Below are 23,793 nucleotides of genomic sequence, written 5' to 3' on the forward strand. Positions count from 1 at the left end.
TTTTTTTTTTTTGAGACGGAGTTTCACTCTTGTTACCCAGGCTGGAGTGCAATGGCGCGATCTCGGCTCACCACAACCTCCGCCTCCTGGGTTCAGGCAATTCTCCTGCCTCAGCCTCCTGAGTAGCTGGGATTACAGGCACACACCACCATGCCCAGCTTATTTTTTGTATTTTTAGTAGAGACGGGGTTTCACCATGTTGACCAGGATGGTCTCGATCTCTTGACCTCGTGATCCACCCGCCTCGACCTCCCAAAGTGCTGGGATTACAGGCGTGAGCCACCGCGCCCGGCCTACTTTCTGTATTCTTCTTAGGGATTAAGGGAGATTTCAAAATGACACTATTCTCATCATATTTTCCTTTGGAAAAAAGTTTATTTATTGAGGGTAAGCAAACATAATTTGGACTTGAAAAATGTCTACTATGTCATGAAGCTACTCTGCATTATTATAAATCAAGGAGCTAAAATCACTACTTTATGCATTCAGACACTAACCAGACATCAATAGGGTTTATGCCTATCAGCAGTTCTTAAAGGACATGTCATCTTCACAATACAGATGTTAACACAAGATGCAAAGTTAATCTCTTTCTTTTATCCTCAAATACAGCTCAGCAGGTTACACAGTAGGAAAGATCTTTAGGAATTTGGCTTTACAAAGTTATTTTCTGTATTATTTATTACATGAGAAATATTTACATGAAACTTTTACTCTAGGAGTTTATCATATTATGACATAAGAATTGGCTTATTTTAACTCAATGTTGAAGAAAAATGAACAGTGATAATGACAATAATTATTGAGCACTTACCATGCAGCAGGCACTATGCTAGGCATTTTACAATTCCATTTAGTTCTCATAAAACCCTATATGGCGGGTAGTGTTCTCATTTCCCCCAATTCAGAGATTTAAAAAAACAGGCCCTGTGTGATGGGCTGCTTTATGCTGCAGTATCAAAATTCCTCCAAATCTCAGTGATTGATTACATGAGAAATCTTCTTCCTCACCCATATAGCATGTGCACTGTGGGTTAGCACAGGAGGCCTCTATTCACATCAACCCCTCAGGGACTCAATACTGATAGAGGCTGATCTCGATGAACAGCCCAGGCTTGGCAGGCCAGGAGCTCTGGGTCCTAAGACTCTATCAGTCAGGGTCCTGGCAGAAAACAGATGGCACCCTCAAATTGAACAATTTGAGGAGAGTTTAATAGGGAAGTTATTTATAAAAGTGAGGGCAGAGCACGGGGAAACCATAAGAGAGAAGGCAGTACTTGTGGCTGGAATTGGGGAGTTTTTGTATCATTGCTAGGCTGAAGGCTCCAGGAAAAAGAGTGATTACCAGAACCTGGAGCTATACAGAGAGGGTGCCTCACAGGAGCTATGGCCTCTGATCAAAGGATGCAGATGGTCTGCCTGAATCCTGTATCTTCATTCTCTTTCCGGGCTCCCACTGGTGCTCCCCCTTGGACAAACCCAATGGGAAACCAGAAGGCAAAGGACCCTCTGGCATGTTCCGTACAAATCAGCCTCCGGGGGCCAGGAGGAGGGTGGAGGGGGTGGTGAGTCAATCATCTGCAGGGTCAAGCAGAAGACACCCGACATAGCCACCACTGGCCAAGAGGGCTCAGCACACAGCAAAGTTGGAGGATTTAGTCAAGTGAGGGTCTGAGCTACATGGGCCCCAAAGGCCTTCCAACTTTTGAACATGGTTTTCCTGAAATACTAGTTACTTATGGTTAAAAAAAAAAAAAAAGCAATATATACTTAATTCATTTATTCAAGACAAAAAATCACATTTATTTATTTTTTTTGAGACAGGGTCTTGCTCTGTTGCCCAGGCTGGGGTATGGTGGTGTGATAATAGTTCACTGTAGGCTGGAACTCCAGGGCTTAAGCAAGCCCCCACCTCAGCCTCCCAAGTAGATGGGACCACAGATGCATACCACACCTGGCCTAAAAGCATAATTAATAATAATAACAATAAACACTTACATAGTACTGATCTAAGTTTCAACTTCTCATTCTCCCTGCTCATTATCCTCACAAAACAGATCAGGAACCCTGCTGTGCCCCTCCTGAGCAAGTGTGTACCTGTCCACAAGGAGGGATGTGTGTGCTGACAACTGGAAGAGGATGGGACAGGGATGACAGACTGGGTAAGTGGTTTCTAATGGGAGAGATGAAACAGATTGCCCTCCTCCCTACAGCAGAACCCTTGAAATCAGGGTGAGCAGGGTCACAGCTGTTTCCAACTTGACACAGACTGAGAAATCACAATTAACTAAGTGAGGACCACTGGGTGCAGGAAGTGGGAAAAACAAAAGAATGGCAGATATATGAAGAAGGAAAAACTCAAGGACCTAAATGTGTTCATTCAACTAACTTTTCTTGGACCCTTCATCCGTGTACTCAAGGGCACTTAGCACTTGTGAGCACACATTACAAAGTGGCAAGTACTGTCGTGTACAACACACACCTAACTCAAAGATCTGAGGGAGTAGTTATTGAAGGAGTCTAGGAACAGTGACTCGGCAGGTAGCACATTTGAACCAAGTCCCAAAGGATGAGCAAAAGACTGACCAGCCCAAATGATGCAACTAGAGAAATGGTCTTGGACAACACAGATCCCAAATCATGAAACCCGTGCCGGGTGTGGTGGCTCATGCCTGTAATTCCAGCACTTTCAGAGGCCAAGGCAGGTGGATTTTTGAGCTCAGACGTCTGCGATTAGCCTGGCCAACATGGTGAAACCCCATCTCTACAAAAAATACAAAAATTAACCAGGCATGCTGGTAGTCCCAGCTAATCTGGAGGCCGAGGTGGAAGAATCACTTGAGCCCTGGGAGGTCAAAGCTGCAGTGAGCTGAGGTCATGCCATTGCATTCCAGCCTGGGCGACAGAGACTCTGTCTCAAAAAAATATAAATGAATGAATGAGTGAATTAATGAATGAATGAATGAAATAGAAACCTGTGAGTCAGGCTGATTGACTCAAAGAGTAAAAAGGTGATGAATTAATATTGGGGAAATGATATCATGATGGCTTACAGGAAGGAATAGTACTTGTATTCTCCGGTGGCTGCCTAGGAAGGCACCACGGGGTGGAAATGTGTTTTTTTTCTTTAATTGTGGATCCATCTAAAACAAAAGCCCACCAGATGGCACACGGCAGCCATGACACATGACCACAGAACAGAGAAGGCTCCCTGACACAGTGCAGCCTACACTATCCCACACATACTGTGTCACCTTTGGGCAGAAGGCCAATGACTCATGTCTGAAGCCAAGTACAGTAATCAGGGACAAGGATTCTTATTCCTTCATATCAGTCAATACCACTCTGTATCCTAATACTATAAAGTTTTCTGTTTTATTTTTTAAAGACAAGATCTTGCTCTGTCGCCCAGGCTGAAGTTCAGTGGTGCGATCACAGCTCACTGCAGCCTCAAACTCCTGGGCTCAAGCAATCATCTTGCCTCAACACCCTCGCCCTGAGCAGCTGGGACTATAGGCATGTACCAACATGGCCAGCTAAATTAAAAAAAAAATTTTTTTTGTGGGGATGAGGCTCTACTATATTTCCCAGGCTGCCAATATCAGAATTTTTGCTGGATGCACCAGGCACTAGAAGTCAATGTGGTCTTGTGATCCTTAACTCTGCACTTAAGTTTTTATCTCTTTTATGACCCAAGTTTTCAAACAACAGATTTTTTGGAGGCTGGCAAAACACTTCTAATTTACAAAAACATTCTACATTTCAGGAAGATTTCTATTAAAAAAGCACTTAAAGTTAATGTCCTGATGTTTAATAAGTTTAAACTTTCAATTATCTAGAACTTCCATTTCTATAAAACCCTTACTGTGCCAATCTCCATAGGCCAAGTAAAAATGGAGTAGCACGGTAATGCCTTCCATTATTTTCTACCATAGCATAGATACATTAAAGGGAAGTAAACAATTACAAAGACAATCTGGAAAAGTAAGCCTCTTTATCCAATTAAATGAAGCAACACTGATAGCTCAGGAAACAATATCAATCTTTATGTTACACTAACTTCCCTTTACTTGTTAGCGGTACTAGTAAGACGTTAGTAATAAAATTATAGATGAGTATCGTTAGAAACACATTTTCAGACAGATAAACACCTTTCTTTCTCACATTTATGAAATCTATTTCTCCATAGACACACATCTGGAGACAGTCACAGACAGCACAGGGTTAAAATAATAAAGCCGATTTTCAGCGATCTCTTTAGAAACATGCTTGGGTTAAGAGATGATCTGTTATTTATTTTTTAAACATGAGGAAAACTGGGAAATCTCTGCCTGAGTCAGATGTGGACGTAGACCAGCATCATTTGGAGATGGTACACAAAGTGCCTTACACACGTTGTTTCATTTCATCTTCAAGGTAGCCTTAAGAAATAGGTGCCATCATTTCTCCTTTGTGGATGAAGAAACTGATGTGAGGGGATAATGTGTGCCTAGGCCACCCGATCAGTGATTGGCAGGGCTAGAACTCGACCCAAGGCCTGTGACTCCAAATCCCACCTTTTCACAAGCCACAGTGCCTCAACAGCCAAGTCTTCATACTAATTTACTCAGGGTGTTTGTAATAAAATATGAGGGTAAGAGAGGTCAATATTTTTTTTGGAATATCGAGATTCTTCAGAACCACCAACTGTCTAGAGTTATGCTGTTTGAAGTGGTAACCACTAGCCACACGTGGCTATTTACATTTAAATTACTTAACATTGGCTGGGCGCAGTGGCTCATACCTATAATCCAAGCACTTTGGGAGGCCAAGGCGGGCAGATCACCTAAAGTCAGGAGTTCGAGATCATCCTGACCAACACAGTGAAACCCTGTATCTAATAAAAATACAAAATAAGCCAGGCATGGTGGTGCATGCCTGTAATCCCAGCTACTCGGGAGGCTGAGGCAGGAGGATTGCTTGAACCTGGGAGGTGGAGGTTGCAGTGACTGAGATCGCACCATCGCACTCCAGTCTGGGCAACAAAAGCGAAACTCTGCCTCAAAAAAAAATTACTTAACATTAAATAAAAGTTAAAATCAGTCCCCCAACTGCACTACCCTACATTTCAACTGCTCAAAAGCTACATGTGACTACTAGTTACCACAATGGACTGGGCAGACTGTAGAACATCTCTATCTTGAAAGAAAGATCTATAAGATATCATGGATGGAGAGGACTCCACAAGGGACATGGTCAAGTGGGGTATCTTAGTATCTCTAAGGTTATTACAGTTCAGAATATTAGAGGGCATTGGAGACAAAGAGTGGATCTTTCTATCTCTACTGTGAGGACAGGAGCAGCTCATTCTCCAGAACTTCTTTCCCTAAGGTGTACTCTCAATAGCTGACACCAAGGAAGAGAATGGCTGTAACTACTTTATGCAAACTGATCAAATTATAAGTTCCAACTTGGAAAGGAGAACATTTTTGTTTGTTTTTGAGCTGCGAGGGAGGAGCACTATGTAATAATTCACTTGTAAGAATTGGTTCAACCAACACTTGAAAAATACAAAGCAAGGGATTGATGAATAGAAAACCATGTCACAGTGCATACTCCTGCTGGAATGCTGAACAAAGGAGTTTACAAATTAAATTACATTCACTACAGATAATCATGTGTGTTTCTACTAAGAAAAGGTATTATTTAAACCAAATGATATGTTGCAGAAAAGAAGGCAAAAGGGCAACACGGGGAAAGAAGACAATCTAAGTATAAAAATTACGACCAAATTCGTCATTCTAAGATGAAAGGCAAAACACGCTATACAGATACAATGAATTTTTTTTCTTTTGAGATGGAGTCTTGCTCTGTTGCCCAGGCTGGAGTGCAGTGGCGCAATCTTGGCTCACTGCAACCTCTGCCTCCCAGGTTCAAGCAATTCTCCTGCCTCAGCCTCCTGAGTAAGTTGGGACTACAGGTGCCCGCCACCATGCCTGGCTAATTTTTATTGTATTTTTAGTAGAGACGGGATTTCACTGTGTCAGCCAGGATGGTCTTGATCTCCTGACCTTGTGATCCGTCCACCTTGGCCTCCCAAAGTGCTGAGATTACAGGCATGAGCCACTGCGCCCGGCCACAATGCAATGTTATTCAGCCTTAAAGGTTAGGAAATTATGACAAATGCTATAACATGAATGAACTTTCAGAACATTATGCTAAGTGAAATAAGCCAATCACAAAAGGACAAATACTGTATGATTTATCTATAGTAGTCAAGTGCATAGAGACAGAAAGTCAAAGGTATTTGCCAGGGGCTGGAGGGAAGGGGGACTGGGGAGTTGTTGTTTAATGGGTATAGCATTTCAGTTTTGCAAGATGAAAAAGTTCTGGGGATTGGTTTCACAATGATGTGGGTATACTTAATGCTACTGAAGTTGTTAAGATAGTAAATTTAATGTCAGGCATTTTTACCACGAAAAAAATTAATAGCAGAAAAGGAAATTGCATGCCCTTCTTGGAAAAGCCATCTAGCTATAGTCCCACTGCTTGGGAGGCTGAGGCAGGAGGATTGCTTGAGCCCAGGAGGTCAAGGCTTCAGTGAGCTGTGATTGTACCACTGCACTCCAGCCTGGGCAACCCAGGGAGAGCCTGTCTCAAAAAAGGAAAAAGAAAAAGGAAAGCCATCTAAGTCTGTTAGACTCACCTATTGATTATTTCTTCCGCCACCATGCCATGCAAATAAATACTACATTTTCCCTACTGCAACAAAAGTTAATAATTGCTCTGAACTTTGAAAGATTTAAATAATGGAATATCATAATGATAAAGCCAAATATGCAAAGCCAAATACCTGGGTCAGTGGCAGAGATGATTGCTCCAAAAAAGAGACAATCTGTGTAGTAAAATTTATCTGAGAGCTGTCCCATAATCTTCATGAGCTTCACCACACCATACATGAGATTTCTGTAAGAAGGTAAGGTAAACTACGTCAGGAGAAAAAAATAAGTAACTTAGCAAACATGTAAGCAGCATAGTACTAGAATACTATTCTTAGCGATTTCTGAAAATAATAGGCAGTTGCCATGGTTGGACACTTACCAGAGACGTGGGCAAATAGGACTTTGGTACCAAGTAATAGTTTGCAGTTAATGTCATCTTGCTGAAACATCTGAACATTTCATATTTAAAAGTTATACTTGCTAACAACTAAAGCAACCATGAAGCACAGTCTTTAATTAGCAACAAAACTAAGGCATTTTAAGCAACTGGATAATGCAGGGAAAAGGAAGAAACAGAACCTGGTATAATGTTTTTGTAGCAATAAGTTGCTACAAAACTCACAAAATTCTAAGATAATGCATTTAAAGTCAGAGAAATCAGTAGACTCGATGAAACTGGAGAGAAAAAAAAATGGGCTGGTCAGAAAGATCCAAAGGATTGAACTACTACTGCCTTCTCTGCCAAGAATTATTTCAAAGAAGGGAAAAAGAGGCAAATATCTTTAAATATCCTATTAGAACATCTGCATACCCATCAAGATATCTGGCCTCTCACTCTTTGCATGGGTCAGGCAGGCCAGCAATAGCCCTCCTTAAGCTATGTAGACTGTGACGTGATCTAAGAGGGACTAACAAGTTAAATTTTTCAGCTTGGTGGGAGCACATTTCCTACAGGACAGCTTGCAAATTGGGAGGAGGGAGGAGTGAGGATTGTGAAAAGGCCTCATACATATTACAAGGGTATGTGTGCATGCACGTGTGTGCACACGTGCACACGCAAGGTGGCAGCAGCAGTGATAGCAGCAGCTGCAGGGGTTAGAGGAGTAAAATAACATGGACTTGACTCATTATACTCTACAGCCAACCCTCTAATAATGAGATTCTTGATGTCATTGCCCACCGTTGTCATTTGAGACACCATTGTGTCTCAAATTCTTAGAAGAGTAGACTAGCTAAGCTAGAAGCAAAAGAACTATTCGCAGAATGGAATTCTTTTGAGAAGAAAGAACTATAACTTAATGTTTGCCTATTGTGTGCCAGACACTGTTCTAGACACTTAACCAGTTCAATTTCATTTCACAGCAATTGTATGTTACAGATTTGATTCGCCCTTTGTTGCTTATTAAAGGCTTCTTTCATGTACCCTTTAAACATTCCTGGAACAAGATCTTCTTCTCCATTTCCTTTCACCACAGTCCATGACCTACACAATAGACTTCTTCAGCAGCCTTTTCCCCATTTTGCTTCCTATCATCACTAATGCCAGTTATATAACCTGTCATTCTTCAATAATGTGCCATCTCTTAAAGGATAAGTCCAGGCCCCTCCTTTTTTGATGGCATAAAAGGCCCCTGCTATTATCTCCAGGTTTCTAGCTAATGGTTAAAAAATTAATTAAAGTCCTAACTTTATTCAGATTTTCTTCGTTTTTAACCTAATGTCCTTTTTCTGTTCCAGGATCTTATCCAAGATACCACAGTGACATTTAGTCATCAAATCCTTTTAGTCTCCTGACGGCTGTGACAGTTTCTTAGACTGCTCATTTTTGATGACCTTGGCAGATTTAAGGAGTACTGGTCAGATATTTTGTAGAATGTCCTTCGACTAAAATTTGTCTGATTTTTTTCTCATGGTTAGACTGGGGTAATGTGGTTTTGAGTGGAAGACCAGAGAGGTAAAGTACCTTTCTCATCACAAATATCAAGGTGCGTACTATCAACATGACTTACCACTGCTGATGTTGACCTTGATCACCTGGTTGAGGTAGTATTTGTCATGTTCTCCACTGTAAAGCTACTCTATTTTCCTCCTTTCTGTACTGTACTCTTCAGAAAGAAGTCACTATGCACAGCCCACACTCAAAGAGGGAGTGGGAGGGGACTGAGCTCCACCTCCTCGAGGGGGATGTATCTACATGAAGTATTTGGAATTCTTCTGCACAGGAGATTTGTCTTTTCTCCCCCATTTATTTATTCATCCAATCACTTATTTATATCCATATGGACTCAGGGATATTTACTTTATGTTCTTAGGGATAATCTAATACAACGTTGTTTGTTTTGTTGTTCTTCAGCCATTGAGGGGGCTTCGACCATTACAGGGGCTTTCAGGTTGGCTCTTGTGTCCCTTTGACATCCCCCACATTCTTTTGTCTATCTGTCTACTGAGCACTTCCTTACTTTCTGGCATTACAAGATACTCCATTTTAATCTTGTATATTTACTGCCCCAGCCCTAGAATTAACCATTTCTGCAAGGGACTCTGGTTCTTTTTATCAAAGAATGATAACAGAAACCAAGATCTGGGTATTGAATATAATTTTATTTCATTTTAATTGATCTTAATTTAAATAGCCACATGGCTAATAGCTACGATACTGAACAATGTAACTCTTGATCCTGACTGCCATCATCAATAATATCAGAATACCGGACTCTGTGGACCCAGATGGATCTCATCTCTATGGAACACATGCTAATTTGGTTATATGATAAACGTTCACTTACCCAATAATGAAGCATGAAACAGCAGTCCCCAAGAAGGCATAGGCCAGAATAGACCCAAGATTTCTGAAAAAGTGTCTCTGAATAAAACAAACAAAACCCAGGAATCACATTGTGATTTTTGACAATGAGCTTAATAAACACAATAAAAGTCTCTAAAAAGTGAAACTCTACTTACTGCTTCCATTACATTAACAACTGAAGTTACTCCTATATGTTGCTATTTAACCTTAGACATCATGGTTTTTGTTGTTGTTGTTGTTGTTGTTTTTAAGATGGGGTTTCACCTTGTTAGGCTGGTTTTGAACTCCTGACATCAGGTGATCCACCCGCCTCGGCCTCCCAAAGTGCTGGGATTACAGGCATGAGCCACCGCGCCCAGACCAATATCATGGTTTTCAGTTATATTCTGTACAGGTAGGTACTGAGCAAGTAAGCAAGGACTTAGTAAATTTTCAGACAAAACTGCTCTGGATAATTATATTAAATTACATTAAGTGTGTGTATATGTTTGTGTATGTCTGTGTGTGAGTAGATCAATCATTTTTATAGATTTAACCCACACCATTTTACTCAGTGATTCAGCACGTCACTTCCAGTTCTGGTGGTACCTCAGAAGATCATTACAGATAGAAGTTTGAAACAAATACAGTGTGAAGGTACTATGTCATGAGCTTTCTGTTTAATTTAATATCAGAAAACAAACAGAGTCCTAAATATCTGCTCATGGAACCTGAAGTGTCTGCCTATATAATTATCTAGATTAATTTCTGAAGACTGGGAAACAAGGAAAAGAGAGATGGATGTGGAAAAATTAGAAACAGATAGTTCCATTTAAGATGGCCAGGTTTATACAGGAAGAAACACACATCAATATCACATCTAGAAATTATTCAGAATGAGGTGGCAAAACTGCAATCCTTTCAATGCTTCCGCACATTGGTTACCTTAAAAATATAAACACACGCAGTGGCTCACACCTGTAATCCCAGCACTTTGGGAGGTGAGGCGGGTGAATCACGAGGTCAGGAGATCAAGATTAGCCTGACTAACATGGTGAAACCCTGTCTCTACTAAAATACAAAAAATTAGCCAGGCATGGTAGTGCATGCCTGTAGTTCTAGCTACTTGGGAGGCTGAGGCAGGGGAATCGCTTGAACCCGGGAAGTGGAGGTTGCGGTGACCCAAGATCATGCCACTGCACTCCAGCCTGGTGACAGAGCAAGACCCCATCTCAAAAAAAAAAAAAAAAAAATACACACACACACATACACACACAATAATTTACTTGTTTTACCATGTTATGTTTGAAGGATTTACTTGTTACAAGTCATTAGGCTTGTGGGATATTCCAACAGAGGAAATTCTGCCTGTTCCTGGGATCCTAAGCCACAGTTCTGCCTCCTCAAGGCATAAGCCATTCTCATTTGACAATCGGAACTATTTAACAACAACAGACAAACAAAATCCACCAACACCCTGATCAAACAAGGACCAGGAACACTTTACCTAAAAATTTTTTAAAAGGCAGGAGAGCCCCAGCATGTCAGCTGAGCAACATCAGAAAAAGACAGGGGACAGGAAGAAGAACCCAGCCTAGATCAGGCAGCCACCAGGAATCATGGCCAAAGAGCTGCAGGCATCCTCTGGTCTGTATTCTAAACACAGGGCCTTCCCAGTGCTTGCCCCTAACTGAGTCAGCAAAGAAAGTGTCAAGAAATGCCTGCTACCCCTAAGCCACCTGCCCAGGAGAGAATCCTTCAAGGGCTTGCCATGCTGACAGGCACTGAATGAGGGTGCTGCCTGTACATATGATGGACACATTATGTTTGCCTCTTAAATCAACGCCTTTTTGTTTTTAATCTAATGCATTTACATACCAATGTTTTGAAAAAAATTATATTTCAAAAAAATCAACAGCTGTGAGTCTGCAAAAGCTCCACAAAGGGCTTCAATCAGGGAGGGTTAGGAGTGCATCGAGAACAAGGCGCAAAATGAATGACAGTTGTGAGGTATCCAAGAACAATTTCAATCCCAGATGTGCTTTCCCTTGCCACTCAGCTTTCCTTTGGGTAGATATTCCCATGGTAACTCTGAATATAAATTAGATAAATTCATATTCATGACATTAGCCAAAGAAAAAATTAGGAATGTAAATCTGTAGCCAAAAATACCTTCATAATATATTCTAAAATCACACACACACACACACACACACATACATACACACACACACACAATTACCTATCTCCCCGTTCATATCTGATATGAGCTGAAACTTAACTGTATTTTGAAAAGATATACTACCTATTTGTGTATTATGTCTAGTACTTAAAAGCATACTCCATAATTCACAAAGTGTTTTCACATATATTAGCCCATCTGATTCTCACAATGATCTACCTGGAAGGTGTTATTTGGACCATCTTATACAAGAGAACCCAAGGCTCAAAGGCATGATGTAAGCTGCTTGAAGTCACATGTCTGCCAAGCCAAGCCCCTGCCTGGAAAGCTGGTCTCCCACCCCCAAAGCATCGTGCTCTCATTGCGCAAGCTGCCCTGCCACCCAGCTCTTTGATTTCCACTTCTCTTTAGGAAAGAAAGGACAGGAGGTGTCCGGTGAAACCCTAGATCTTTTATCCTACACTTATTTGGTTACAATACAGCCATGATTGGTTCAGAATCTCCCTTACTTTTCCTCCTTAGTTATAGAATTACAAGAAGAGACAAACGATGATGGATGCTCTGGTAAAGTCTTCAAGAATACAGGTATAAGTGTAAGACAGGCCAGGATGAGAAGGTTTGCTTTTGGTGAAAATCTACCTGATATCCCAATTTCTAGCTGTACCATTTTAAGCCTTACACTGCTACTCCTTGGGAAATCCTATCCCCTTCCATTCCCCACTGGCAAGTTTTAACATGTTAATGTATATGTGTGTGTGAGTGAGTGTGTGTGTTTGGTGGGGAAGTCCACCAATAATGGCGTCTATGGGTGAATTATTTCCCTGCCAAGGCCCTTTAAGCAAACCATGAGTGGTAGCACGAAATCAAAGCTAATTCCAATGAGAACTTTTTTCAAGTCAGAAGGCCCATGTCTGCACGATAGCTACATGATCTGCATAGGTCAAAGGGTCTGAATGTTATCTGTGTATACACCATCTGTTAAATGGTGAAATATTTATTACACATTTCACTGACAACAGATTTCATCAGAGATGGCAACCATATTAAGGACCAACTATTTAAGTGCCTTTATAGGCACAATTTAAAAAGGAAAGAGACTAAACTAATAGTTGATAACCTGAAAGACTAGCTGTGATATTATGATGTGTATGTATTGGTTTTCATCTACAGTTCCTGGCTTATAAACTCCCGTAGCTCTTGTTACAGTCTTTTGTTGTAATGTTGGGCACTTTAGGTCTCAGAAGCAGGTAGCAAAAAAAAAAAAAGAATCTCTCTGACCTTCTCTTGTCCTCCTTTCATCTGCTCCTTTCTTGTCCCAAGGCAGGCCATAGAAACTAAAAATATACTCTAATTTTCTCCTGCCTTTTTGATGTAGGTCATAAGACCCTCATTTCAGAAGGGATCCCACTCTATACTGGGGAGGAAAGAATGCTACACAGAGGCCAAGAAGAATCTGGACAGGCCTTGCTGGGTTTCCCCACTCAGTCTATCAGCATTAGACCACACCCCTTTTGTCCAATCACATTTCTATGCGGTTGTCAATCATGCCTATGCAATGAAACCTCCATAAAAGGTTCAAGAGGATGGGGTTCGGAGAGCTTCCAAACAGCTAAATACGTGGAGGTTCCTGGACGGTGGTGCCCGGGGAGGGCATGGAAGCTTCGTGCCTCTTTTTCCACACCTTGCCTTATGCATCTCTTCATCTGTATCCTTTGTAATACCTTTTATAACAAACTGGTAAGTATGAGTTAGTGTTTCCCTGAGTTCTGTGAGCCACTTTAGCAATGTAATGAAACTCAAAGAGGGTCATGGGGACCCCAACTTAAAACCAGGCAGTCAGAAGTCCCAGAGTTGTGACAGGTGTCTGATGTGGGGCAGGGGGGCAGTCTTGTGGGACTGAGCCTTCAATCCATGGGATCTGGCAGTATCTCCAGGTAGATAGTGTCAGAACTGAACTGAAGGACACCCAGCTGGTTTCTGCTGCAGAATTGATTGCTTGTTTCCTGGTGGGTAGAAATCCTTCCCACATTTAATCACAGAAGTCTTCTGTGTTGGTTACTGTATTGTGAGAGCAGACAAAAACCAATTTGTGGGTTTTTTTTTTCCACTCAGGCTAGCATTTCAAAAACAAATTGATTAGGAACTGGCAAAGACTGTGAGTTGTTTTTCTTTTGAGAAAATGGTGCTGATAAAAGGAAGGTTCTGCAAAAACGGAAATGTTTTTGAACCATCAGAGTGGCTTTCACAACCCATGATTTGGTTTCATTTTAAAACAACTATGACTGATTATACATTAAGATTCGTTATGTAAAATATCAAATTACTCATCACCCATTTGATCTGAAGAAGAGTTCCCAAATTCTCCTTAGGTAAAAAATGACGTTATTTATACCCATAATAACCATTTCCTATCTATTACATGTCAGTAGATGACATACAAATTCGGATGACTCTGGCAACCCCATAGAGTAGTCAGGAAAAGGATATGGTCTTTTTGTACAGAAAACCTAAATCCAGAGGCAATAGGCACAAAGGAACAACTCTGAGCCCTGGAGTCAGACAGAGAGGGTATCACCTTGACTCAGTCCCACACTACGTAACCTCATATCTGTCATTAATCATTCTGAGCTCAGATTCATCATCAGTAAAACACAGGACACTCTACATGTGAGTAAACGAATGTGCTGGGCTGGTGTGCAGAAATATACAGCTTCCTGCTCCTCAAGCACCTATTATGGAGAGGGGACTTATGTTCCATTCCTCTCCCCCTTCCCCTCCTGCCCTGAAGGTGATGCAGTAAGGAGAGGTCACTTGATCTCTGAAAGGGGAAGTGAGTTTGACCCTGATTTGTAGTCTTAACCCTATTGTGCAAGGTGGAGAACTGTTCTTGCTCCTTTAGCCTCCATGCTGTGGGCAAAAGAGGCATCTTTTGGTAGGCCCAACAATTTCTAGGATCTCTCCATTTCAGCCTCCTTACTTGTAACTGTGACCAACCTGGTGACTAAAGGGTACCTGTCCTCAATTCATAAGGTAGGTTGTAAGCAGCCCCATTACTAAAGGCAAAGTGACATACTCCAACATGCATCTACCAGGGACTTTGGATCTTAAATAAATAATTTAATCACAAGTTAACTCCTTGTGTCTGTCTATCAATGAGTTGGAAACCTGGAGGAGAAGCAGTGTAAACTAATCTTAATTACCATCACCTTCTTACAGAGTTTCTGTGAAAATCAGAAAGAATGGATGTAAAAAAGAAACAAAGAATGTCCATTCCTAATACATAGTAAATGCTCTGTAAACTGTAACTATATTTATGTTCGTTGGAAATCGTTTAAAAACCATCTGAAAAGTGCAGAGTGGCTTTGACAGAAGAACCAGCCTGATGGGCAGGCATCCTCTCATAAAATGAATTGGCAAGTGTTCTGTCTTCTATTTTCTGGAAGAATTTGTGTAAGACTGGTATTATTTCTTCTGTAAATGCTTGATGTAATTCACCAGTGAAGCCATATGGGTGTGTGGAAAGGTTTTTCATTATGAACTTAATTTATTTAATTAATACAGCTTTCTATCTCTTCTCAAGTCAGTTTCGATAATTTATGTCTTTCAAGGAATTTGTCCATTTCACCCAGGTTGCCAGATTTACATATTTTTCTTTTTTTGAGTTGTTTTTCATGGCAAGATCTCATCATGATGTTGTCAAATTTATTGGCACAAAAATTGTTCATAGTATTCCCTTATTATCCTTTTAATATCTGAAGGGTCTATAGTAAAGTCCCTTCTTTCATTCCTGGTATAGGTAATTTGTTTCTTTCCTCCTTTTTTCTCAACTGATTTAGCTAGAGTTGATCAATTTGGGAGGCATTCTCTAGTTCCTAAGGATGTTATTGAGTTTTATTGTCAGGCAAAATCTCTCTTCTCTAGACTCACTAAAAGGGTTTCCTTCATTCCTCATTCAGAAAGAGAGCTGAAACAAGTTCCACAGCTGTTACCTGCCTTTGGGGAGGCTTAATTTTCACATAATATAACCACAATGGGAGAGGGAGGGAGCCACTCACAAATATTTGTAAAGATATTTGGCATTTGTTTTTATTTATTTATTTATTTTTTAGAGACTGGGTCTTGCTGTGGCCCAGACTGGAGTACAGTGACACAATCATGGCTCACTGCAGTCTCAAACTCCTAGGCTTAAGCCCCCCATCTCAACCTCCTCCAAGAGTAAGTATGACCACAGGCATGTACCACCATGCCTGGCTATTTTTTTTTACTTTTTGTAGAGACAGGGTCTTGCTATGTTGCCCAGGCTAGTATTTGGTATTTTAAATAACTAGTGGCTCTGGCCCAACCTTGCTGTCTAGCACAATGACCCCCAGTAATAGGGATACTTAGGTTCTTTAAAACTTTTTATTTTGGAATAATTATAGATTCAAATAAGTTGCAAAGATTAAGTACAAAGAGGTTGTATGTACCCTTCACCCAGTTTCCCCCAATGGTTACATCTTACATAACTATGGTACAACATAAAAACCAAGAAACTGGCATTAATACAATGTGTGTGCATAGTTCCCTGTCATTTAATCAAATGTGTAGATTTGCATAACTAGCACTACAATCAAAATACACCATTGTTCCATTATCCTGAGGATGTCCCTTATGCTACCCCTTTATAAGCACCCCTACCCCAATGCCCCCACCATCCCTGTTTGCTGGCAACCACTCATTTGTTTTACATCCCTATAATTTTGTCATTTTTACAATGCCATATAAATGAAATCATAGAGTATATAACCTGTTGAGATGGGATTATTTTTACTTGGCATAATGCCTTTGAGATCCATAAAGGTTTTTGGGTATATCAATAGGTTGTTCTGTTTTACTGTTGAGTAGTATTCTACGATATGGATATATCATAGTTTGTTTAACCATTCACCTATTATAGAACATTTTGGTTGTTTCCAGTGTTTGTCTATTACAAGTTTGTATAAACAATCATATCTAGGTTTTTTTTTTTTTTTTTTATTTTTTTTTTTGAGACAAAGTTTCACTCTTGTTACCCAGGCTGGAGTGCAATGGCGCGACCTCGGCTCACCGCAACCTCCGCCTCCTGGGTTCAGGCAATTCTCCTGCCTCAGCCTCCTGAGTAGCTGGGATTACAGGCACGTGCCACCATGCCCAGCTAATTTTTTGTAGTTTTAGTAGAGACGGGGTTTCACCATGTTGACCAGGATGGTCTCGATCTCTTGACCTCGTGATCCACCCGCCTCGGCCTCCCAAAGTGCTGGGATTACAGGCTTGAGCCACCGCGCCCGGCCCACATCTAGGTTTTTATGTGAACATAAGTTTTCATTTCTCTGGGATAAATCCTTAGGAGTGAAATTGTGGGTCATATGGAAATTTCAACTTTAGTTTTATTAGAAACTGTCAACTTGTTTTCCAGAGTGGCTGCACCATTTTACATTCCCACTGGCAATGTATGGGAGTTCAAGATTTTAAAACAGACATGAATCATTGATGAGAAGTCAACTATAGTCCCTGAGTGGGTGCAGAACAAAGTAATAAGCAAGCTGGAAGAAGAAAAATAACTAGAAAATTATGCAGGTAAATTAACACAGAGATTCACATGATTTCAGAAATACTGGCAAAAAAAAACCTCTTACCTTCTTTAAGCTGTATCCAGCATGGAAAATAATTGGAGGCAGAAGAATGTTGAAAAATACCTCTGGATCGAATGTTACCTGAAAGTTTAAAAAGAAAAAAAGCCAATTTTTTATTTAACTCCAATTCTTGCTATAATATCTGCTTAATATTTGAAGCCATTGACTAAAGTTTGAATATTTAGAGCAAACAGCATAAATGTGAAAAATCATGGACTCATCCCAGAGGAGAAGCTATGACTCCCCGTGAACTGGCATGCTCTTCTCCCCATAACACTTTTGCTCTTATGATCTTGCTTGTTCTGTTTTAAGACATAATAAGACACAGCAGTTTCATGTAATTTTGAGAACTCACAGAAAGCTTCTGGCCAGTGTTTTTCAATAAGAAATAAAAACATCTTGATTTTCATCACACCTTTATAAAAGCTCAACTATAATAAAAGATGCCATCGTGATTCTTTATTAACTTCCTGGAACCTCTCACAGAATCCTTTATAGACAAAAACTGTGCTAAATTTAAGTCTCTTTTGAGTGACCAGCCTTCTGTTATACTTGATGTAACCTAAATCCAAGTCATCAGCAACCTTAGTGGCTTCCTGAACATCAGCATAAATTGGGTAACTTTAAAGGAACTGAAATTTCTTGTAGGTTTGATACAGGGAAATTACTCTGAAACTTTTAGATAGCAAAGTTTTATCACATCCAGAAAAAAATTAAGCATGCTATAAACATCCTAATATTTTAAAGAATTTGTTCCTACTGGTACATTATTCGGCTTTTGTTTTAAATCTTCATTCTAGATATTAAATGTTAACTTTCTTGTTTAGAAACTGGAAGTGTCAAACAGCTTAATTAAAGTAGAATGATTCTTTGTTCAAATGATGTTTTCTTCTTTCTTCTTATGAAAGGTAAGTGTTCTGCAATGCAGGGAATGTCAGAATGAGAAGGAGCCTGGGATAGTGCCTACCCAATATGAGGTCACTGGGCCCAAAGGCAGTGAAACTTGCTGGATGCCACCAAACCCAATAATGTCTAAACTAGCACAAGAGTTGTCTGACACTCAGTCCAACGCTCTTCTCATCAACCAAGCTACCTCAACATGCCTCTTTTCCCTCAACTAGCAACAATCATCCTGGTCTTGTTTGTTCTCCCACCTCTGCTTTGTGCAGCAAAATTTTAAATAGAGGGGATTTAAATAAACAGGTTTCTAAAGATAAGAGAGCAAAAGTCAGCTTTATCTTCTATGGTGACCTGAAAGATGGAAATGTGTTGGTGTCATTTCCCTTTTCCCCCATCTTATCCAATATGAGGGGCTCAAGCTGCCATTTCCAAACAGCCATTAAGTGTGGTATTTACACTGGATAGCTTTCTCAGCTGCACTGAATTTCAGAATGTTTATGAAAACTCCATCCTTTATTATGAAGAGCTGAAAGCAAAGAGTACTGCCGTTAGGGACACAGAAAAGGCAGTCATGTTTAATGCTCTAAGTGGAGAGTAATTTTCCTTAAGGATTAGGATAGATTCCAAGAACAACAGTAATTTAATTTTTGGAGCCCATGCTACACCATGCCTTTCACTCTCAGCCTTCACATACCTTAGCCTTGTGCTGTATTAAAAAGAGCTCCCCACAACCTGGATCTCCCAAGACTGCTACACAGAAGGCTTCCTTCTGATAAACCTGGTCTATAAGGTAATGGAGTATACATCAATTAATACAGATCTCTTGCTTATCCTGGAAATTACCCATGCAAGGAGATGCATAATGCTTTTTCATGTGGACTATTTTGCTACCCCAACATTAAATGAAAATGCTTGGACTCAAATTCTAAGACAAAATCTTCTTCCCCTGAAGATTCATTAAGCCTTTGGCTTCTATCACCAATAAGAGTAAGCACTCAAATATTTGTAGGATATAGGAAAAGAACCATGAATTAAGAATTACCCTTCTGAATACTGAATAAATAAGCTAAAAGTGAAATCAATCTTATTATAAGAAAGTAGCAATATCATCCCTAAACCACAGGAAGGTTAAGAGACATAGCAAAGAGGAGATGGTGGCTGGATAAATGAGCTGAGTGGGGACATACAAACCCATTGCATAATCAGTGGCCCATATCAGCTACAGATGCTAACAAATCCACAAAGGTTACCAGCTGAAAGGCTCATGTTAAAATCTGGTTCTTCCTTCTCCTCATCATGAACCAAAAAGTTTCCTAACAAAATAGCCACGAATGTTACTGATAATCCCGGAGTTTGGAAGGATTTCTCTCCACAAGTTCAAGATAAGTCAGGGAATCAACAACTGCGTCGGGACAATGATTCCTGAGTGTCCCCAGCTCACCTTCCGTAGCATGTCATTTTGCTCTACGCTGTTGATCTTGCCAGGGCTGATTTCTCCTTTCAGAGTGTATTCGAAGAACTTTCCGCTGACATTCACTAATAAGGTGCTGAAGGCCCTGTCTTCCTGAGTGCAGCTGAGTGATTTGTCACGGCCACTGGTAGCAGGGGTACCATACCTCAGGATCACCCCAACAATGAGCCCTGAAAGAGTGAGAAAAAACTCATCAGGCTTGAGGAAAGATAGGGAGAGTGTGGAAATAATGGCATAGCTGATTTTCAACAACTAAGAAACGCAGCAGTAATCTTAGAAATTGGGCATGGGTATGTATTTTAGGAGAAAGTGCATGGGCCTTCAGGATTGAAAGGGTTAAGCATCCATCTATTCTGGTCTGATTGAAGTTGCTCAGCCACCAGGAAGACAAGGAGGGACAGTACCTTTGGTGGTATTATGACACTGAGAGCACTTTTTTTTTTAGTGGAGTCTTGCTCTCTGACCCAGGCTGGAGTGCAGCAGTATGATCTGAGCTCACTGCAACCTCTGCCTCCCAGGTTCAAGTGATTCTCCTGCCTCAGCCTCGTAAGTAGCCAGGACTGCAGGCGCCCACCACTACACTCAGCTAATTTTTTTTTTTTTTTTTTTTTTTTTTTTTGCATTTTCAGTAGAGACGAGGTTTCATTACATTGACCAGGCTGATCTCGAACTCCTGACCTCAAGTGATCTGCCGGCTTCAGCCTCCCAAAAGTACTGGGATTACTTGATGTAGCCTACAGGTATGAGCCACCACACCCGGCCAGCCCTGTGACTGCTTTTAACACCTGAGCATGTCTCATTTCTCAGGCTTCTGGTGGAGGAAGATGTGATGACAAGCAGCAAAGATTTTTCTGGCCAGGACAGCACAAAGCAGAACTGCTGAGCTCTTTCATTTCCCCCAGCAGCATCTCCAAACCAGTCCTGCTGCCATGTGCCAGCAAGGACCAGGCCATTGGAATTTCTAGTTGCTATAAATATAACTTGCTTTGCCACACATCAGAGGAAAGGGAGGAAATAGAAATTCTTTTGGTTATTTGAAGCACTGGGTATCATGGAGAAGGTAATTACACCCCTTGGGAAGTGAAACACTGCAGTGTACATTTGAGCAGTCAGGATGCAGGGGCTGGGGAGAGCTGGTTTCTTGGGGCTGTAGCTATGAGATGGCTAAGATCATCAGCTACAAGTCTGCAAGTCTTATATCCTTCTTTGTAGGGCTCTCCCATTAGGGAAAAATAAAAACAGCAAGATCATGTATAAGCATTCAATTCTGTGAATGAGGAAGGAGTGTGGCTTCCCTGGACCTGAATATGAGTCAGATGTGCCCAAGTAAAAGTGAGTGAAAGACAAAAAAAAAAAAAAAAACAAACAAACAAACCAGCCATAAATGATTATCAGACACTTTCTATAATTCTCTTAAGAGGAAAATTTCAGACTTCTCTCTAAATTCAGTTCTTTGCTGGCAATATTAAAAGACAGAATGGTATATTTGCTTCCCCATCTCATTTTGCCATTAATGGAGAAAGTTGAATGAGAAAAAGAACATTTACTGTCTTCCATGTGTAATTTTCTATAATGTCTCTTATCTCCAAGATATGTAAGAACTCAGAAGACATTGTTGGATAGCAAATAAAATATAAAATCTAGAAAAATATAGTTCTTTAAGCCAAGATCTGTGTGTTGCAGTATTATTATTATAAACCCATATTAACAGATACTTGCAGTTTGTTGACTTGTAATAAAACAACTTGATTTTTTTACAACTTAAAAATGAGTTTCTTAATAATCTCAATTTGACCAGTTATGAAACAATTTGAAAACCTTTAAAGGCATATAAGAAAAACCAGACCTTTTATTGTATTTTATTTTATTTATTTGTTTGTTTTTTGAGACAGAGTCTTACTTTGTCACCGAGGCTGGAGTGCAGTGGCTCAATCTTGGCTTGCTGCAACCTCTGCCTCCCAGGTTCAAGCACTTCTCTTGCCTCAGCCTCCCGAGTAGCTGGGACTCCAGGTGGGCACCACCACGCCCGGCTAATTTTTGCATTTTTAGTAGAGAAGGGGTTTCACCATGTTGGCTAGGCTGGTCTTGAACTCTTGACCTCTGGTGATCTGCCTGCTTTGGCCTCCCAAAGTGCTGGGATTATAGGAATGAGCCACCACGCTTGGCCCCAGACCTTCTAAAAAACATACTTGTCATTACTAAAAAGAGATAGTGCTCGCTGGTAAATGGGCCAAAAGCAGGCACTTAAAGTCTTCAGAGCCAATCTTTTGTTCAGGTCTTATTGCTGGAATTTATATTCATTTCTCCTGTCAGATGACAAACCAGATGACAGTAGAGACAGTCGGCTGGCATTTACTCAGCCCTGCTCTGCTCAGCCTTGGCAACGAACGTCCTCGCGGCCTCTTTGCCATCTTGTGGTTCGGGGTTATCTGGGTGTCTGTGCTGGTAACTGAAGTTGGGGGGTGCCTACACTGAATGGCTGCCGGCCTTGGGTCTTCATTACCATCTTAGGTGAGGAAGGGCCCTGGAGACTTGTGGTCTGTAATCCCAATACATATTCTGTCTCACTGGCCTACCTCTTCTCCTTCACCTGGTTTTTGACACCCTCCATCACCTGTCCCTGCACAGGAGGGTTAGAACACTCTGGTCAACACTCACAGGGTCCCTGCAAGGGAGGAGGCATTGTCCATGTGCTGTCAGGCTGGACGTCGAGGGGCACTCTCCAATCCTTCTTTTCCCCACTCTCATTGTTCTGGTAATTGTGCTGGTGACCGTGTGGAAGACCCTCATTATACAGATAACAACTATAATGGTTTCAGTCTGCTGCATCTGTACTGCCTGGCACTGGAACTCCAACAGGGCCTGCAATCTTTGCTGCCTGTGTACCCTCTTCTTCTTCAACATTGAACTTCACAGCTTCTCCATCCCCTATACTGCCAGGGTGCTTCCTGGGGTCACACAGTGTTATTCCTGTGGATGAAACCATGTATGTTTCTTTCACGGAACCATCTTACTCTTCCCAAACCTTCACTGGCATAACCTTCTTGTCCTGTTTGTGGGCTGCTACTCCTTCCACCTCTGCCCATGGTGTCATGCCAAGTGTCTCAGCCTCACTGCTCATGTTTGCAGTCACAGTGATAGTGACTGCGGCCAGCTGTGGCAGCAGTGGCTCCTTTGCAGGTGTGGTGGTAATGAGACTACTGGTAGAAATGAAGCTGTTCAGGGCTCTGGGAGGCTCTCTCTCCACTCTAGATGGAACTCTGTGATGCTTTTTAGTCTTGTTTCACCCCCTGGTTAGACAGTTATTTTCTGATGAAGTTTTACATGACAAAGGCGACTCTATAGCCCTTCAACATGCATAATACAGGATGATCTGTAGCATCTGGAGAAGGCTACCTGGAACATGATTTAACTTAAATGTTACCAGGAAGCCAAAATAAGTCATTTACAGAGACTATCTTTCTCCTGAAAGTCAAACCTGCTTCATGTAACTCACTGTTTCTTGACCTTTCTAACCTCATTATTAGCAGAGCTAATGGAAAGACTAAAGCATACTATCAAGGGTCCTCATGATGAATATTACTCTAACAAAAGAGGGGGTTTATATTTGTAGGCAAATTCCTCAATTACAGGAAACACTCTTCAACTCTCTTCCAGTAATCATCACCATCATATTTACAATAATCACCGGATGATGAATTTTGTTTTTTAAAGTTGGAAAACCTTTCCTTCTAAGTGGGCCCAATGCACCCATATTAAAGATGGAAGGGAGATGGGGAAGGTGGTGATGCTGCTCCCTTGTGGTTAAAATATGGTAACACAAAACACCATAGCAGAGATGTAACGTTAACACCGGATAGTTTTTACCAAAAATATATCAAGCCACAAGGTACACCACTAACTCAAGGTAGAGTTTGGGTACCTCCCCAGATATTTTAGATTCATACTTATTACCAGCATATTCCATGGCATGATATAAAGTTCACATTTGGTGTTTTCCAGTTGAAGAAAGAACAGGATATTAGAACTGCAGGAGGGTAATTAGGTGAGAAAATGATAGATACTTGCAGAAAACATGAACAGCATATTTTCATCTGCTGGCT

At 40.9% G+C, this 23,793-nt stretch overlaps 1 protein-coding gene across 2 annotated transcripts in view; it reads right to left on the reverse strand.

The window, feature by feature from the left end:
* Positions 1 to 23,793, reverse strand: part of SLC9A7 (solute carrier family 9 member A7) — a 144,496-nt gene that overhangs the window by 49,825 nt on the left and 70,878 nt on the right. For both annotated transcript variants that reach the window (XM_032258477.1, XM_032258478.1), the window contains exons 2-5: positions 19,661 to 19,860; positions 17,323 to 17,400; positions 9,488 to 9,564; positions 6,833 to 6,945 (exon numbers count right to left, since the gene is read on the reverse strand). In XM_032258477.1, the coding sequence (XP_032114368.1) occupies positions 6,833 to 6,945; positions 9,488 to 9,564; positions 17,323 to 17,400; positions 19,661 to 19,860 (468 nt within the window). The remainder of the gene's footprint in view (positions 1 to 6,832; positions 6,946 to 9,487; positions 9,565 to 17,322; positions 17,401 to 19,660; positions 19,861 to 23,793) is intronic.

Source organism: Sapajus apella, unplaced genomic scaffold, assembly GCF_009761245.1.
Source record: "Sapajus apella isolate SASKATOON/1434 unplaced genomic scaffold, GSC_monkey_1.0 scaffold103, whole genome shotgun sequence".
In the NCBI taxonomy this organism is placed as follows: Eukaryota; Metazoa; Chordata; class Mammalia; order Primates; family Cebidae; genus Sapajus; species Sapajus apella.